Raw genomic sequence first — 19,172 nt, 5'->3', positions numbered from 1 at the left:
TGCAAAGTGAGTATCAGGAGAGGGACGTATCAGTTTGTATCTTGCATCTGCAGCCTGTTGTGTCATTCACAATTCCTGGCTCGCATCAGCAACAGGCTTTCAAAGCTCAGGGTTTAGTACCAGCCTGATGTGACCCCATTCCGTGTCATTTTAATGTTCCTTTTCTGACATTGAGAAGCAGACTGGAAATGTTTTTAAACTGGTTTGAATTTGACACTAGTATGTTTGTTTCTGAAGCTCAGAGCAGCCAAATGCTTTCTTGGAATTACAGTGGGGAACACCCACAATTGCTTTCTGGCAGAAAGCAGTAAGAATTATTTTCTCTCTGTACTGTAGGCTCAGTCATCTCTATCCTAGAAAAACTGCTGTCGCAGTCAACCGAGCAGGATAATCCTGGGCGGATTGTAATCGAAGCAGCTCATGGGAATACCGCAAAGGTTCGCGATTTATTGCAGAAGTATCCAGAAAAGGCAAGTGTGCACTTTTATACAGCTGATTCCTCCCCCTGCCAAGCACCATTCTATCTTGCAGGAAATAATCATTTGTTCCAGAGTCTCTGAGTGGGACAGCACAGAAATAGGCTCTTCGGCCCATCTCATCCATGCAGACAGTATTGTCCATTCACACCAATCCCATTTCCCACATTAGGACCAACTTTTTTCATGCCGTGGACCAATCACATTAAGCAAGGAGTCTGTGGACCCCAGGTTGGCAACTCCTAGTCTGTACCTTGCCTATTCAAGGATTACCAATCAACTTTATTCACCATAAGCATTCACATGTGGATGAGACACGCAACAAAAAACAGCATTCTACAATTATAAAGAATAAACAATTATATAAAACATGAAGAACTAGAATGATTAATCAGATTAACTACTTAGAGGAAGAAGCTTTTAAGTGGCATGAAGTACATGTCTGAATGTCTCTTCAGTGTAGTAATTGTATCTGACAAATCAGCACCTACCAGATATCAACCACTCTCTGCATCAAAAATATTTACCATGCAGATCCCCTTTCAAACACTCCCCTCTCTCATTGCCCTCTGGTTTTTTGATACCCTACCATGGGAAAACAATTCTGACTATCTTCACTATCTATGACTCCCAGAAACATCTGTCAGCTTGCCCTTCAACCTCTTTGTTGCCAAGAAAACAAGCCGAGCCTATCTGACTAAAAGCCGCCAATCCAGGTCACATCCCAATGGGTTTCCTCTACACTCCCTCCAATGAGCTGCGTCCTTCCAATGGTTTAGTGAGCAGAACTGCACAAATACTCGCAAGTGCACTCAGAGAGTCATAGACAAATACAGTACAGCAACAGGCCTTTCTGCCCAATGTTTTCACTCCAACCAAACTGTGTACCTGAGCTGATCTCATCTGCCTTCCTTCCATCCACGTACCTGTCCAAATGCCTCGTAGACGTTGTGATTGTGACTGCCTCCACCATTTTACCTGGCAGCTCCTTCCACACACCCACCATCTTCTGTGTGGAAAACTTGCCCCTCGGGTCTTCTCTTTCTCTTCTCACTCTACACCTATGCCCTCCGATCTTATACCTCTCCCCCTACTCTGAGATGAAAAAGACTGTGACCTTAACTATGCTCTTCATAACTTTACATACTTCTACAATACCATTTTTTGGTCTTCTCCACCCCGGGAAAGCAGTCCCAGCATAGCCTGCCTCTCTCAAGTCCTCTAGTCCCAGTGACATCCCCATGGATCCTTACTGAGCCATTTCTAAACAGATGGAGTCAGAGAACACCACAGCACAAAGATAGGCCCTTCACTCTATCTAGTCCATGCTGAACTAGGCCCATCGACCTGCATCTGGACCATAGCATCTAAATTCTCCCATCCACGTACCTATCCAAACTTCGCTTAACTGTTGAAATCGAACTCGCATCCTCCACTTCTGCTGGCAGTTTGTTCTGCACTATCACCACCCTCTGAATGAAGAAGTTCCCCCTCAGGTTCCCCTTAAACATTTCAGCTTTCACCCTTAACCTGTGATGTGATTGGGGATTTTTTTGCACATTTGGCAGCAATGTTCTGACCACTGGGGTGGAACCAGTAATTGTAAAGTTGCAATCAAACATGCAACTCTTGTATTTAGCGTCCCAGCCTATGAAAGAAAGCCTGCCAAATGCTGCTTGCCTCCTACTTACCTCCCCTGTCACTGCCAGGGAATTATGGTCTCTGAGTGTGGGAGATATAATTAGTACGATTGCTAAGAGTTATCAGCATTCCTTAGTGCCCTACCATTTACTGTGTATGCCCTACCCCAATATTACATCCCAGGATTATCCATCTGCCAGTGGTCTGATGGACGTCCTACCTGTAGATTAACACTGTGTTACTGTAGTGAAGCATATGTTCTTTTATATTCAAATCCACGATGTGTTCTGTGTTGCTGAGCATTGTGGGCGTGCTATGTTGGCACCAGAATTGTGGCAACACTTGTAGGCTTCCCCCAGCACATGCTTAGAATGTGTTGGTTGCATTTCGCTACACGTGTTAAGTATATGAATCTGAACTTGAACAATATCACTGACCTACGTGACTTATGCAAACTTACTAATCGTATCTCCTACTTTCATATCTAAACAGTTAAAGTACACTGCAAATGACAAAGCTCCTGGCATCAATCCCTGTGGTACAACACTGGCTACCACTACCCCATGCTTCCCATCACCAAGCCAGTGATGGATCCAATTAGCTAACTTGCCTTGTACCTTAACCTTCAGGACCCGTCTGCTATGCAAGTATTCACCAATCTTCTCAATTACCTCCTCAAACACTCTGACTCAGATTAATGAATACAGTTTGTTGTCTCCCACACAAAGCCAAGCAAATTTTCCCTGTCTTTCCAAATGCCCATGAATCCTATTCCTTAGGACTTTCTCCAGTAGTTTCCCTACCCCAGAGATGAGGCTCACTGGCCTGTCATTACTCAGCTTATTTCTATTGCCATAACTAAATATGTGTGGCGCGTGGCCAAGTGGTTAAGGTGTTGGACTAGCGATCTGAAGGTCGTGAGTTCAAGCCCCAGCCGAGGCAGCGTGTTGTGTCCTTGAGCAAGGCACTTAACCACACATTGCTCCAGTCTACCCAGCTGAAAATGGGTACCAGCAAAATTAACCTCTCCTATCCGGGAGAGAGTCTCGTACTCTCAGTCGCTTCGCGCCACAGAAACCGGCATAAGCACTGGCCTGATGAGCCTATAAGGCTAAGGACAGACTTTAACTTTAACTTAACATAACTAAATATGGGAACAACATTAATTGTCCTTTTCTGCCGATGAAAAGGTGGCTCAGAAATCATTGCTGCCATGTTGAAGTTCCTATAGATTCCTTCCTGAGTCCATTCTCTGGGCTGCTGACACACAAGGTGTAGCCCACTGCAGAAATATTGGCTGAAAAACTTACCCCTAGCAGTCAACTAACCATCACTCTGTTGTGCAGGTTGACATTAAGAATCAGGGCAAGACTGCCCTGCAGGTCGCTGCTCACCAGGGCCATCTCGAGGTGGTGAATATCCTCCTCCAGTCCAACGCAAAGCTTGAGGTTCACGATGAAGATGGCGACACAGCCCTACATTATGCATCGTTTGGGTATGAGAAATACTTCCTTGATATCATACTGGTCCGGCCTGGATCTCTCTTCACTTGGTAAAGTTACTTACAAACTTGAGTCTCTCATTATATGTTTTTAAAAAAGTGTTGATAACCTGTGGATTTTTAAATTGCCAACGTATTGACAAGCTTCACATCACCTCCCTGGTTTCACAGAGTGAGACCTTACTGGATGGATGAGCCCAGGGTTTGTGGGCAGCCCACTGTCTATGATATTGAAGAAAGGAGAGAGGGTTGTGCAGTAGACATGGAGTATACAATCTGAAATTGTCCAACCATCTCAACAGCATCAAGTTCTAAATTCCCACACCTATTGGGATTGCTGGGCCCATTTCACTATAGAAGGTGACCATTTGACCCCTGCTCTCATCAGTCCCATTCCCCCTCCCCTCCACTGCTCCCCAGTAATCTATACTCTCTCACGTGCCCATTGTTAGATTACGATGTTTTTGATCCAGGGTTCTTTCAAGACATCAAGACATAAAACTTGTTGCTTAATGATCATTTTACTAAACACTAAGAGAACAAAGAGATTGGGAAGATAGAGTACGAGCAGTCTAAGGAGAAACGATGGTGAGGCAGTGTGCTCTGTTCTTCTTCTATCATAGATAACAGACATTGCATTCACAGTTGAGGATAAGAGTTAATCAATCAGAGAGGCCCTGTTCAAATAATACAATTCCAAAGAAGCTTCCAGAATAATACAAAGAACTGTAACCACTAGGGGACACACTGAACCGTTGCATATATATCGGTAATTATATAAAATACGAGCAGGCATAGGAATGTTAAACTGCAAAGGAAATAACAATTTCACAGTCTAATTCAACACCACCAACGAATTCCACCCTGATTCTCGGACTACCGCCTACACTAACATGTAATTCACAGCAGCCAGCGTCCTGTTGGACTGTGGGAGAAAGCCCACAGGGCCTCAGAGAGAACGTGCAAAATCCTGACCGTCAGCCCGAGGTCAGGGTGCAACACAGGTCGCTGGTGGTGTGAGACAGAGGCTGTCCTGCACCACTCACAGTTACAGCTTCATCATTCATCACGTCATTGTTCCTGGAAAATGTATGGTTTTACAATTGACACCTGAACACTTCAACAAAGCAACGCTTCACTGGTAGTCATACCAGAGAGATTGCCATGGAAATAATGACAGACGATAACTCGTGGGGAGCCTGGACCCTACCTATTCACCATTGACACCAGTGATCGGCAGAGGAGCTGAACATATATTTGCCAAGTTCACTGGTTGCAAAAAAAAAACTGTTTTGGGTTTTGAGGAGGATTCAAAGATGCTTAAAGATGATTCAGACATTTCAAAGTTGAGTGCATGGGAAAATACACAATAGATTGTGGATGGAAGTGAAGTGGTCCACTCTGTGAGGAAAAAATCTAGAGAAGTAGGTGATTATTTTAAATGGCACCAGGCTGGGGATTGTTGGCGGATAAGAGGGGTCTGGGTGTTGGGTACACATGACTCTAAAAACAAATACGTAGGCCCCACCATCTAATGTTGTTTCCTTCAATAAGTGAGGTGTTGAGTGCAGGAAAATAGTATTTTTATTACAGTTGTACAGGGTCTTTGTGAGTCCATGACTGGAGTATAGATTTCCGAAGAGAGTATACCCTTACATTCTGTTGCTACACTGGGCTCTCCTTATTCAGTTCCACTCCCCCAGCCTGTTGTGGCATGAGGAAGACCAGTGCAGAGGCTGTGACTGCCCTCTTTACATCTGCCCCACTGGCCCGCACAATATTCAATACTACACAGAGATTACCTTTCATTCCCCTAACCAAGGGATGCCCATGCGTTATGCTGGGAGGGTTGTTATCAGTTTAGGATTAATGGACACGGGAAACAAAGGCTGCAGATGCTGAATTCAGGTCGGGCAGTGTAATGGGAAAGACAGGGAGTAAACTTGTCAGCTCAAAACCCTTTCATCAGAGATCACTGTTTCCACTTCTGATCAAGTATTAGCTCTGTCCTTCTCCTCTCAGGTGCTGACTAACCTACTGAGTTTCCGACTAATAACCGATGTAACATGAGTTATCAGGCCCGCCCAATCTGAGCCAGTTAACAGGGTTAATCTTTCATAGGTTCAGCTCTGCCCTTATCTGTCATTACTGAACATCGCCGTCACTCAGTATCAATATCCAGTCCCAATTCCATGTTTCACCAGATGACCCACTCTCAGACTCTTCCTGCGCTCTCTGCTGTGTCAGACATTGCAAAAGAAGGTTGAACAGGTACATCCTCGTCATCGCACAATGTTGTTGCTGAACCAATGAAGTTAGTAATCAAATATCCAACTAACCTAATCCCTAATCCTACACATTGTCTACATCTCTCAATTCTCTGCACATTGAGCATCTTGTCTCCACCAGTACCCCAGGCAGCACATTCCTGTCACCCACCACTCTGTTTCTAAAAAAAAACTTGCCCACGCATCTCCTTTGAACTCACCCCCTCACCTTAAATGCATGCCGTCAGGTATTGGACTTTTTGACCCTCAGGAAAAGGTACTGTCTGCCTACTCTATCTGTGCCTCCCTTAGTCCTATAAATCTCTGTCGGATCTCCCCTCAGCCTCTGTCACTCCAGACAAAAACACATTTGTGCAAACTCTTGTTATAGCAAATGCTCTCTAATCCAGGCAGCATCCTGGTAAGCCTCTTCTGCACCCTTTCCAAAGCCCAACATCTTTCTTATAATGGGGTGACCAGTAATGAATGCAATTCCCAGGTCCTGCACCATCCTTTACACATGCCTGGGCCTTGTGCACCTGAGAACATTCAAGCTCTTTCAGCTTGATCTTCCCTCAATCTGCAGCCCCTTGTCCTGGGAGTCAGCTCAGTGAATCCTCACTTTGTGCTTCTGTAGTTAGATGTAGAGAGTGCTCTGGGTGTGACCCCACAGCTAATGAGACAGCTTTGCTCAGGTACCTCAGCAATCTGCTTAGAAACTCAGCAGGTCGAGCAGCATCGGTAGGGGAGAAGGGAATTGTCGATGTTTCCAGTTGGAACACAGCATCGGGGATGATGCAGTGTTAACTGATGTTGCTTGACCCTCTGAATTTCTGCTGCAGATTGGTAGTTGCTTCACATTCCCATGTGATCCGGTGGCCCAGTGGCTGTCTGGAGTCTGTGTGGGTTGGCCAGGCAGATGCTGTCAGTATTTTTGGTTCTTTACTGCAGAAACCAGCCAGAGGTGGCCCGGCTACTGCTCAGCAAAGGGGCGAATGTCAACCTGCTGAACGGCTCAACGTGTTCCGCTCTGCACATTGCCGTAAACAAGGGCTTCACGGACGTGGTACGTGTGCTGTGTGAATATAATTGCAACGTTAATCTACAGGTGAGACAAATGTCATAGTAATCACATTTATTGTACTCTAGAACCGAGTACAATGTACTCTGCCATCCAATTCCTAAATGGACATTGAGCCCTTGAACTCTACCTCAGTATTTTAATATATATTATTTCTATTTTTGCATGATTTTTAATCTATTCAATACACATATACTATAATTGATTAACTTATTTATTTATATATTTTTGAAAAATTTCCCTTCTATATTATGTATTGCATTGAACTGCTGTTGCTAAGTTAAGCAGGTGATAATAACATGCCGGGGATAATGAATCTGATTCTGATTCTGAGTAACCAGTGCGACAAATGGCATTCATTGTACTCTAGAGCCGAGAATAACCTGTGCTAGAAATTGCATTTGTTGTATTCTAAAACTGAGAATGACCAGTGCTAGAAATGGCATTCACTATACTCTAGAACCAAGAATGACCTGTGCTAGAAATGGCATTCATTGTAGTCTAGAACTGAGAATGGCCTGCTAGAAATTGCATTTGTTGTATTCTAGAACCAGAAATGACCAGTGCTAGAAATGGCACTTCCTGTACATTTAGTGGCAACAAGGCTATTTTATGTGGTGGAGAAAATGCAGGAGGGTATTTCTAACATGAATCTCATAACTGGTCACCAACAAGAGCAGAATTTAGCCAAGGCATAGCTTTGTCAACTCATGGGCTGTAGTTCTCAGTGGTAAGACTTCAGAAGTTGTGCTCCCGGGGCAGATATGTCCACAACCCTGCTGGAGACACAGCTCCAGATTCATTCCATGATTATCCCCAAATTGGTGCATGTGGCTTAGACAAAACCTGTCATGTGGTCCTTTGACGCTGGGTCACCTGGTCGGATAGGTAACAGACTAACTGGTTTAACTAGTAATTCACTTATCAGCTTCTGATTTCTAACTTTCTGCTTGAACCCAGGTGAAATCCCATTATTAAATACAAGGACAGATATTAACCCACATCTCTGGCATTTTATGGAATGATACTTTACAGCAGTTTTTTGTCATTTTCTGATACAACTTTACTCCAATTAGAATTACTTGAGAAATCGTTAATCGATAGCGAAGTGCTGATTGTTGATCATTGAACATACAGAATTGTACTGTACAGAAACAGGCATTGTTATGCCAAACTAATCCCGTCTATCAACACAAAATCCATATCTCTCACTTCTCTGCGCGTTTATGTGTCTGTCCAAGAGCCTCTTGAAAGTCTCTATTATACTTACTTCTGCCAGGACATTCCAGCTGCCCACCACTCACTGTGTCAAAGAAAAACTTGTCCTGCACATCTCCTTTGAACTTTCCCCCTCTCAGCTTAAATGCTTGCCTTCATATTAGACCTTTCAACCTTGGAGAAAAAGATATTGTCTGTCGACACTATCTATGCCTCTCATAATGTTATAAACCTCCCCTCAGCCTTCGCTGCTTCAGAGAAGACAATTCAAGTTTGTTCATCCTCTCCTTATGCCCTCTGAATTAAGCAGTGTCTTAGTATAGCGGAACAAATCAGTTTGTCTGTGTAATTATAATAACAATTAGTATTTGGATAATTTAGCAAGGGTCTGAATTCTGTTTTTACTATTCAAGTGGTACCTCATCAAGAAATGACAAAATCTTTATCTTGGTAAAGCTCCTTGAATAAAACTGCCAGGCGTTGAGGGCAATGTAGCCACTGGAATGTATGGTGCAACATGCGGGGAGCCCCCAGCACACCCTCGGGTTAGTTGGTGTTGACACAAACAACACTGTAAGAGAAAATCTGCAGAAGCTGGAAATCCAAGCAATGCACACAAAATGCTGGAGGAACTCAGAACACCAGGCAGCATCTGTGGAAAAGAGTGTCCTGATGAAGTCTCGGCCTGAAATGTCAACGAAACTCTTTTCCATAGATGTTGCCTGGCCAGTTGAGTTCCTCCAGCATTTTGTGTGTGTTGCATTTCTCTGTATGTTTTGATGTACATGTGATAAATAAACCTGAATCTTCAATCTTTAGATATTACCTTTCAGTAAAAATATAAAGCTGTAACAATTCTAATGACACTATGTAGTTAATCTCAAGATGTTCTTTGGCAGTAAAGGAATCAATAGGTAGGGGTTAGTTGAAGGGAGCTGGGGAAAGGGAGGTGAAAGTTTGTCTGAGTTCACTGCGGAAAATGTTGTTCATCTCTCTTCACGTCTTCTGCTGTTGTCTTTCCAGGATTCGTATGGAGATACTCCTCTGCATGATGGAATTGCTAAAGATTATAGAGACATCATTACCATCCTGACTGAGGTGCCCAACATCGACTTCACACATCAGAATAACCGTGGTTTCAACTTACTGCACCATGCAGCCTTAAAAGGCAATAAATTGTAAGAACCTGTTGAAGATTATTATTTGCCAGCTCCTCACACTAATACTTGCAATGTAGAACAAATACCAGGCCTGAGGCTATACGCAGAGAGGGATTACAGCTTCAGGTTTCTTCTCAAAGTACAGATTTCCAAATGGTACACATGGAATATCAGGGTCTTTAAAATCTTTTGTCTAAAAAATTAAATAAAGTAATCTGCTTATCATTCATCTTCTAAACGGAGGATTTATTGTAAATTTACTCATGGAGTCATAGAACACTACGGCACAGAAACAGGCCCTTCAGCCCATCTAGACCATGCCAAATTATTGTACTCCCTAGTTTCATTGACCTACACCTGGATTATAATCCTCCATACCCCTCCTGTACATGTACTTATCAAAACTTCCCTTAAATGTTGCAATTGAACCCACGTTCACCACTTTCACTGGCAGCTCGTTCCACACTCTCATCAGCCTCTGAGTGGAGAAGTTCCCCTCATGTTTGCCTTAAATATTCACCTTTCACCCTTAGCCTATGGCCTCTGGTTCTAGTCTTCCACAACCTCAGCCTGCTTGAATTTACCCTATTGATATTTTCATAATTTTGTATATCAAATCTCCCCTCATTCTCCTGCACTCCAGGGAATGAAGTCCAAACCTATTCAATCTTTCCCTACAACTCAGATCCTTAAATCCCTGCAAATTCTTGTATATTTTTTTGTGGTGTGTTAAGTTTCTACTGTATTTCCCTTTCAATCTTGACACTACAAACTGAGTCTTCCACCCATGAATACAATGTAGGAAATATTTCCATTTTTTCTTTTCCTTTCCTTTCGTAAGAACATGGATGCTCATTTATTCCGTGTTTCTCCACCATTCTGTCAGAGCCACCGAGAAGATTCTGGCCCGAGCCCGACAGCTGGTGGACGTCAAGAAAGAGGATGGTTTTGCAGCTCTTCATCTCGCTGCCCTTAACAACCACAAAGACGTAGCAGAGGTGCTGATTAAAGAGGTAGGAATTTGGTGATGACGCACAAAACAACTTAATAAATAATCTAAGTATTCAAAACACACATATATAATTTGATACTCAGAGTATTTGCAATTCACCTCTGCTAGTTAATGTTATTTGTCTGTCCTTATTTATGTACAGTTTTTAATAAATTCTATTATATTTCTTTATTTTCCTGTAAATGCCTACAAGAATATGAACCTCAAGGTAGTATGTATAACGTAGATGTAGTTTGATAATAAATTTTACTTTGATTTTAACTCTGAAGTAATGTTAGGAAGTGAGCCCAACCTTGGATTGTCTGTCTGTGAATACCGTTATTGACACCAGAGAGTGTTGTGATCTGTCTGTAGGAATGGGTGTTGGTCTGTGAATCAGATTATTGAAACCAGAGGGTATTGGGACCTGTCTGTAGGAATGGTTACTAATGTTGTAAGAACCGTTGGGGACTATTAATACCGTGCTAACTAGACATCACATATTGTGAAAGTAATTAAATATTCTTGAGCTGCTGTTTATTTTTGCAAATTGCAATCATGTGCATGTGATCCATTTGGCATTTCAGTGTTTGACCTGAAACATTGACTGTTCATTCTACCCCATAGATGCTACCTAGCCTGCTGAGTTCCTCCAGCATTATGTGTGTTACTCTAGATTTCCAACATCTCTTGTGAATCTCTTGTGTTTATAAAAAGAATTATGTAAAGACAATGCAGTGGACCATTCAGCCATTTCAGAAGATGTTTCAGTCCTGCCTTGTGCCAATCCATTCCTCTTTCTCACTAAAATCACATTAATCCTAATCCTACACTCCCTTCTCCATAACCCTCTCTGCCTTCCTGTGGATGGACTCTGACGTCTGCCTCAGCCGGTGCATATAGATCACTCAATCTCACCAATCAGCAATAATGATTCTCTTCGATTCCCTTTCTGAGTTGCTGGTGACCAGCTTATAACAATGTCCCATGGGATCAGAGGTCCCCATTGCCTCTGTCAAAAAGCTCCCAAACTTAGAGGTCTGCTGAAGTCAACTCTCTGTCTTCCCTTTCCAAGAGAGAGGAAAACCTTGGTTTCAATCTAACATTTTGCTTAATGTACTCACCCAGCACCCAAGAATTCACTCCTTCACTGTCTTCAGACCCTGACCTGGGTGTGTAAAAAAAAAAGGAAATTGCCTGTTAAACTCACGAGAGAGCATAGGCCATCAGCTTTTGCAGTTGATGTTTCTGTAGCAGGCAATTTCTTTTTTACGAGGTCGAGTTGCTAGCTTGACGCTCAACCCGGCACGGATGGAAACTTACCTTCAGATTCACTCCGAAGTCTGGTGCTGATGCCACTACGCCACCAGCCAGCTGATCTGGGTGTGTGCTCTTGGTAAACTAACCTTTAGAGAAAAGACCAGCTTTATTTGTCATACATACATCGAATGTGTCATTTGCAATGTGCTGGGGGCAGCCCACAATTGTCACCACAATTCTGGTACCAACATAGCATGTAGGGTAGTGGTGCAATCACTCGAATCGAGTATGATGCTATCGGAGAAGGGTTATTCCCTTAATGGAGAACACCTTTGTGTGACTTTGTTTAACCACCACACAATCCTTGACAGATCGGGGTCAGGGCCTAGAGGCATGGGAAGCAAGGTGACTGGGGAACGTAGCAAACCCACAACTCAGTAACCCAAATTGTACACCTTGGAGTGTGGAAGGAAACTGGAGCGCCCGGGAAAAAGCCAGCAGTCACAGGGAGGACGTATAAACTCCTTACGGACAACGGCAGGAAGCGAACCCTAAGCAGTGAGAACCTGCGCTGATGAGCAATTGTGATAACTGCTGTGCTTTCGTACCACAACCACCTGTTATTGCCGCCACATCTTCGGCCTCCAGCACACGATGAAGGTCACCCACTGCGTGGGAATGTTCCCATTGGTCACACAGTTCTGAGTTGGAGACGTCTCACCGTTCCTGCATTGCCAATGGTTGAATTCACTCCCAGTAACACTGACCATGCAACTTAAGGGCACTCATACCTCTCTCGGGCCCTGTTTTAATATCCTCATTCATATCCACCTGTTCTACACAAATCCTCATCTCTCATTCCTGTACCTAATGTGCTAAACACGTCAGAATTCCACTTCTGAACTGATTGTCCTTCTGCTCTCTTCTTGTCTTGACCGTAAATCTGTGCAGCTACGAAGGAGAAGGAAAGCATTTGATTAAAGAATGTATTAAAGTGCCGAAGAGAAAGGAAGGTACTGGGGAGTCACATTGAACATAGAACAGAGACTAACTACTCCATTAATAACACTTTTTGTATGGGAAAATGTGTTAAAGGAACACCACAAACAATGAAGAGGCGAGTGACAGCAATGCTGATCTGAGGGCCGAGGCGTGCTGGTGGGAGATGAAGCCAGAGGAGGTCGAGGCAAGTTCCAGGAGATGTCGGAGAGAATTAGAGAAGTTCGGGACGAAGTTGGAGTGAGTGAAGTGGAGAGAAGTTGAAGCAGAGTTGTTTCATCCACCTAGACTGGGAATGAGGTTTGATCCAATTAAGCACCACGCCGATTTGGAAAGATGGAGTACAGGCCAACCAAGGCCTGAGTCCGAGAGCAGGGGGCAACCCGGTGCTTAGGCAATTTAAATGCCAGACCAGATAGACAGGAAAGACATACTGTCGGGATCGGAGGTGGGTCTATGGATCCAGTTTGGTTTGGAATGCTGCTGTAAACAAGAGAAAATCTGCAGATGCTGGAAATCCAAGCAACACACACAAAATGCTGGAGGAACTCAGCAGGCCAGGCAGCTACGGAAAAGAGCATTGTTGATGTTTTGGGCTGAGACCCTTCAGCAGGACTGAAGCATAAAAGATGAGTAGAGTTAAAAGGTGAGGGGAGGGGAGGGAGAAGCACAAGGTGATAGGTGAAACTGAGGGGAGGGTGAATTAAGAGCTGGGAAGTTGGTGAAAGAGATACAGGGTTGGAGAAGTGGGAATCTAATAGGGGAGGACAGAAGGCCATGGAAGAAAGAAAAGGGGGAGGAGCACCAGAGGAGGTGATGGGCAGGCAAGGAGATGAGGTGAGAGAGGGGAAAGGGGGTGAGGAACAGTGAAGGTGGGGATTACCAGAAGTTTGAGAAATCGATGTTCATGCCATCAGGTTGGAGGCTACCCAGAATAGATCTCCCAGTGGCCACCTATTTTAATTCCACCTCCCATTCCCATTCCAATATGCCCATCCTTGGCCTCCTCTACTGTCACGATGAGGCCACCCTCAGGTTGGAGGAACAACACCTTATCTGGGTAGCCTCCAACCTGATGGCATGAACATCGATTTCTTAAACTTCTGGTAATGGCTTACCACCGCCCCCCCCCCTTCACCATTCCCCATCCCCTTTCCCCTCTCTCACATCCATTGAATAAGTCACCAGCAATGCTGGAAATCACAAGGAAGACAAATTATCCATGGCAATCACAAGAGCTGCAAAGCTGTAATGGGGACTTTAAACTGGGATGGTAATACTTGTGGGTGAAACTTGTGCCCAGGATGGTTTCTGGAGGAATGTGTTGTGTGTTCCAGCTCCCAACAGGAAAGGAAGGAGATATTGTTGGATCTGGGTCAAATGATCAGTGGGGGCGGTGGGTTGGGGGTGGTGTCAGGTGCTCTGAATTTTGTCAGTAACATTTAGATATTGTGACTATAACATCATAAGTTTTCAATTAGCATGAAAGAGAAGAAGGAGCAATCTAAATGAAAACTAATCATTTGGAGGAAGGGATGAGAGGGGACTGTCCCAGCTAAAGTGGAGGAAGTCATTGAAAGAACAGTGGGCTGACTTTATGGAAGCGAATGTATTAAAAGAGTATTGTGCATCTGTCTTCACTGGGGAAGAGGATATTGTTTTGTTCAAGAAAGGGAGCAGTGGGTAGGCCCGGTTACTTGGACCACAGTGTTGGAAAAGTGGTGGGATACCATTAATGGTTGAAGTTTATTCAAGGTACAGGCTACTTTCCATATGTTGCCTCATGTTGTTGTCTAATGGCTAAATCTTCACATTCTCAAAGATTCTTTTGAAAAATATATTTGTCATATTGGATTATTTCTTCAAGATTAGTCATTTCTGATAATAGTTGCTCACTGAATGTTGATTGAAGGCTGCTGCAACGTAGTGTTTTACTTTCAGGTGTAGCAATAACTCAGTTTTCATGGTTCCTTTACGTGATTTGGAATGAGACTATTGACGTCCAATCAACTGATTAAAAAGTACGTAAAGGTCAAACATTCGGAGGACCTGCTACAATCAGCAGTGCAGTGATGATGTCTCCTCATATGGTGACAAAACATTGCCAAGATCAGAGAACAACTCAACTCAACCCATCCACCTCAGCCACACACCTTCCGAATTATTTACAAAATAAATGTTTATCCGCATCGTGTTCAAATTTGTTACAATGTGGAAAACAAACAAGCAATATATTTCTGTAGAAAATTCAGGATTTAGAACTGTTCAATGTCATTTCCAGTACACAAGCGTAAAGGAGAACAAAATAATTGTTACTCTGGATCTGAAGCAGCACAAAAAAACACACAATCAGATAAAGAACACAATAATAATATAAATCCATAAGATAGGTTATATATACATATTGATTGTCCATAAAGTGACCCCAGGCACAGGAATATCTGTACATAAGGTGACTCTGACAGAAAATGATAAAGTAGTGGTGGTTGAGGGTGTGGAGGGGTGGGTTGGCGGGTGGAGGTGTTGATCAGCCTCACTGCTTGGGGAAATTAACTGTTTCAGAGTCTGCTGGTCCTGGCGTGGATGCTACATAGCCTCGTCCTGATGGGAGGGGACAAACAGTCCATGGGCAGGGTGGGTGGGTGGGTGGGTGGGATACTTCATGACGTTACTAGCCCTTTTCTGGCAACTTGTTGTATGTCCTTGAAGGTGGATAGAAGCTGAATATTGCGACAGATTCTGTGCACTGAAAGTCTAACTCATTGTTTCCTGTACCCAGGGGCGATGTGAGATTAATATTCGGAACAACCGGAACCAGACACCTTTGCAACTGTCGGTTACGCAGGGTCACACTGGTATCATACAGCTTCTGGTTGCTGAGGGCTGCAATGTAAATGCAGAGGATGAAGATGGAGACACCGCCTTGCACGTGGCACTGGGTCGTCAGCAGCTGGCAAATCGCTTGGCCGCCAGGGAGAGCGACACCAGCTCCTTGTTAGCAAACGTAGGTTCCACGTCTAAACAGCAGAAACCTTGTTTCCACCCCCATACTGGGACATATTTGATGCCTTTCCTATGATTATTCTATCTCAGATGCAATAACTTTCTTGATCCCGTCAGCCCTACTGGGGCAAAGACCACTGACAGCAGCTCACCAAGATCCCCTGTCCTGGGCCAGTTTTTCAAATTGTCCCGAGGTGTAGCCCATCTTCGATGATCCAGCCTCTCTCAGGGATGAGGTCTTTGCAGCTTTTGTTGGCATTTCTGCAGTTCTGGATTTTTGCAGGATGGGGTCGCAGGCTCCCTGTACAGTCCTCCCCTTTCACAGCAGGCGCTTGGGCTTGGCACCATCTGTAATGGAGTTATATTCTGTGTCTGGTAGCAGCATTTTTTTGTGAAGTCACCAGTCCATCACTATGAAGATGCAATTGTTTTTGGGGTTTACTACTCAAGTTCAAATATTTTCAGAATTTACTTTGCTCCCTTGGGGAAATTAGAACTGGATAATCTGAGTTTGCCCATAAGAAAATGAATCTTAGGGTTGTAGATGGTGACATATATGTACTTTGGTAATAAATTTACTTTGAACTTTGAATTTGTCATTGGGGTTTCCTCTCATTTCTCCTCTGCATTTAGAACCCAATGACTATAACGTTTGAATAAATTTATTATCAAAGTACATATGTGTCACCATATACAACCCTGAGATTCATTTTCTTGCAGGCATTCACAGTAAATTCGAGAAACACAATAGAATCAATGAAAGACCACACCCAATAGGACGGACAAACAATGTGTAAATGACAGACTGCAAGTACGAAAGAGAGAGAAATAGTAATAATAATTTAAAATAAATAAATAAATAAGACATAAAGATAAGAACATGAGATGAAGAGTCCTTGAAAGTGAGTCAGTTGGTTGTGGGGCAGTGATGGGGCAGGTGAAGTTGAGTGAAGTTATCCCCAGTGAGCGTAATAACTGTTCCTGAACCCGGTGGTGTGAGTAACGGTTCCTGAACTTGGTGAAGTGCGTCCTGAGGCTTCTGGACCTTCTTCCTGATGGCAGCAGTGAGAAGAGAGCAGGGTCTGGTGCTGGGGGTCCCCAATGATGGATGCTGCTTTCCTGATACAGCTCTCCCTGTAGGTGTGCTCAGTTGTGGGGAGTGCTTTACCTGTGATGGACTGGACCGTATCCGCTACTTTTCGTAGGATTTTCCGTTTAAGGGCATTGGCATTTCTGTTAAAGTGAGATAGAAAGTATGATTGAAGTTTCTGCCATTCCCGTGACAAGCTGAAATATAACACTTGCCTAGTCAGGACAGATGACTTGCAGTGATCCGTAATTACCGCTGGCTACATTGGCTGGCTCCGGCAGCAACTAAGTATCTCACCATATCTGCCATCACTTTAACACACCAAAGCCCTGAGGCCCAACTTGTTCAATGCCACAGAGTTTACTGCAGGTGTGAGCTGTTAATGTACACAGCATGCTGGAGGAACTCATTGGCCAGGCAGCATCTGTGAGGAGCAAACAGCAGTCCCGTTGAAGGATCTCGATTGATCATTTTGCTCTGTAGATGCGGCCCAACCTGCTGAGTTCCTCTGGTGCTGCTTTTCTTGCTAATGTAGTGAGTGAGTGAGGCAGCAGGGCTGAGTGGGTAGTCCGTCTCCACATACACTGTGGGAAAATATTCAGTCACACTTTTTAAATTAGACATTCTTTTAAAATCCCCAACAACAATTACCATGTGAAGAAAAGGCTGAATGTTTGAGCTTGTTAATTTTCAGTTCAGAAGTTTATTCCCTGTCACTAACAGTGATCATGTAGTGAGAATATTGCTTAACTTTTACAGATATGACTAAAAGTTTCTGGTATTGGAATTGGATTATTATTGCCATGTGTACTGAAATACAGGGAAAACATATCTTGTATACTGTCTGTACAGATCAAATCATTACACAGTGATTGAGGTAGAACAAGGTGAAACATAACAAAAAGGACACACACAAATGCTGTGGAAATTCAGTAATTCAGGCAGGATTCCTGAAGAAGGGCGTTGACCCGAAACGTTGATTGTTTATTCCTCTCCATAGATGCTGAGTTCCTGCAGCATTTTGTGTGTGTTACTGTGGATTTCCAGCATCTGCAGACTCTCTTGTGTTTAAAACACTTTTCATTATGTTTTGATGTACACATAATTGTGCCTGAGCAATAACAGAATGAAGAATAAAGTGTAAGGCCACGAGTTAGATAGTGAGGTGAAGAGTCCGTCCTATCAACTATGACAGCCTTATAACAGGGGGATCGAAGCCGGTCTTGAACCCCGTGGTAAGTGCTTTCAGGCTTTTTCATCTTCCACCCAGGACAAGAGAGAATGTCCGGGATGAGTGGGGACTTTCACTATTTTGGCTACTTTGCTGAGGCAGCATGGAGTGTAGTCCGTTGGGGGAGGCTGGTTTCTGTTAATCAGTGCGGAGTAGTTAATTTTATAAAGCATTTGTTCGGTTGCTGGAATCCTCATTGCAAGAAATATTGCCAAGTGCTATTTGCCTCCTTGGTAATTTGACAGCACATTATATCTTATATCTTGGTTTTTGCTCTTCAGTTACAAGCCTCTGGGCTACTAGGATCTACTGACCTGACTGTGGGCACGGTCATTGCTTGCTTCCTAGCCCAGGACGGAGCAGATACTAACTACACAAACCACAAGGGCAAGACACCTCTTGATCTGATCACAGATAGCAGGACAATACAGATAATCAAGAGTTTTGCAGAGAAATCCAGGTAAGCTAGCAATATTATCACGTAGTTGTTGTGGTCTTGGTTATGCTTGGCAGATATTAAAAGATACACAAGGCATTAGCCTCCTCACAACCACCTGAGAGGGTAAAGCTTTGAGAAGGGAGGGTGGGGACTTCTCACCAACTTCTCGCACCCAGTCTGAGTTTGCGATGAATCATGTATTTTACACCATAATTAACCCTGCAATGTAGCATAAATCGGTTAGAACCCTGCCTTCCCTCTTTTGATTGATATCTAGGATTTATTTTAGAGCCGTGATTGCAAAGGTGCAATTTCTATAAATACAGTTTTTTAAAAAATCCCAACTTTACCACACTCCATTTCTGAAAAACAGCACTGGGGATTAAACCATAGATTAGCTTACATCTACCCACCACATTCTGTGTGGAAAACTGTCCCTCTTTGTACTTCCTTTCTCACATTAAACCTACACCCACTAGCTTTAGACACCATCATGTCAAAGATCGTCCCAGTAATGACTAGCATGATTTGACGACTTACAGGTAGCCTACTGGCTAACACGTTACAGGTAGCCTAGTGACTAGCATGACACATTACAGGTAGCCTCGCCTCGCAGATAGCGTGAGTCTTTACAGGTAGCCTCGCGGCTAGCGTGACGTGTTACAGTGCCAGCGATCTGGTTCAGTTCCCACTGTTTTAAGGAATCTGCATGTTGTCTCCATGACCGCGAGGGTTTCTACTAGATGCTCCAGTTTCCTCCTACTTTCCAAAGACGTACGGGTGAGGACATGCTAATCTGGTGCCAGAAGCATGGC

General features: G+C 43.7%; 1 protein-coding gene across 6 annotated transcripts in view; it reads left to right on the top strand.

The window, feature by feature from the left end:
- mib2 (MIB E3 ubiquitin protein ligase 2) overlaps positions 1-19,172 on the top strand; it is a 231,864-nt gene that overhangs the window by 199,964 nt on the left and 12,728 nt on the right. For all 6 annotated transcript variants that reach the window (XM_063033209.1, XM_063033206.1, XM_063033204.1 and 3 more), the window contains 7 exons: positions 337-470; positions 3,464-3,612; positions 6,837-6,993; positions 9,208-9,362; positions 10,231-10,357; positions 15,374-15,598; positions 18,200-18,378. In XM_063033209.1, coding sequence (XP_062889279.1) covers positions 337-470; positions 3,464-3,612; positions 6,837-6,993; positions 9,208-9,362; positions 10,231-10,357; positions 15,374-15,598; positions 18,200-18,378 — 1,126 coding nt within the window. The remainder of the gene's footprint in view (positions 1-336; positions 471-3,463; positions 3,613-6,836; positions 6,994-9,207; positions 9,363-10,230; positions 10,358-15,373; positions 15,599-18,199; positions 18,379-19,172) is intronic.

Source organism: Mobula hypostoma, chromosome 25 (assembly GCF_963921235.1).
Source record: "Mobula hypostoma chromosome 25, sMobHyp1.1, whole genome shotgun sequence".
NCBI lineage: Eukaryota > Metazoa > Chordata > Chondrichthyes > Myliobatiformes > Myliobatidae > Mobula > Mobula hypostoma.
This window is presented reverse-complemented; position numbering and strand designations above follow the sequence as displayed.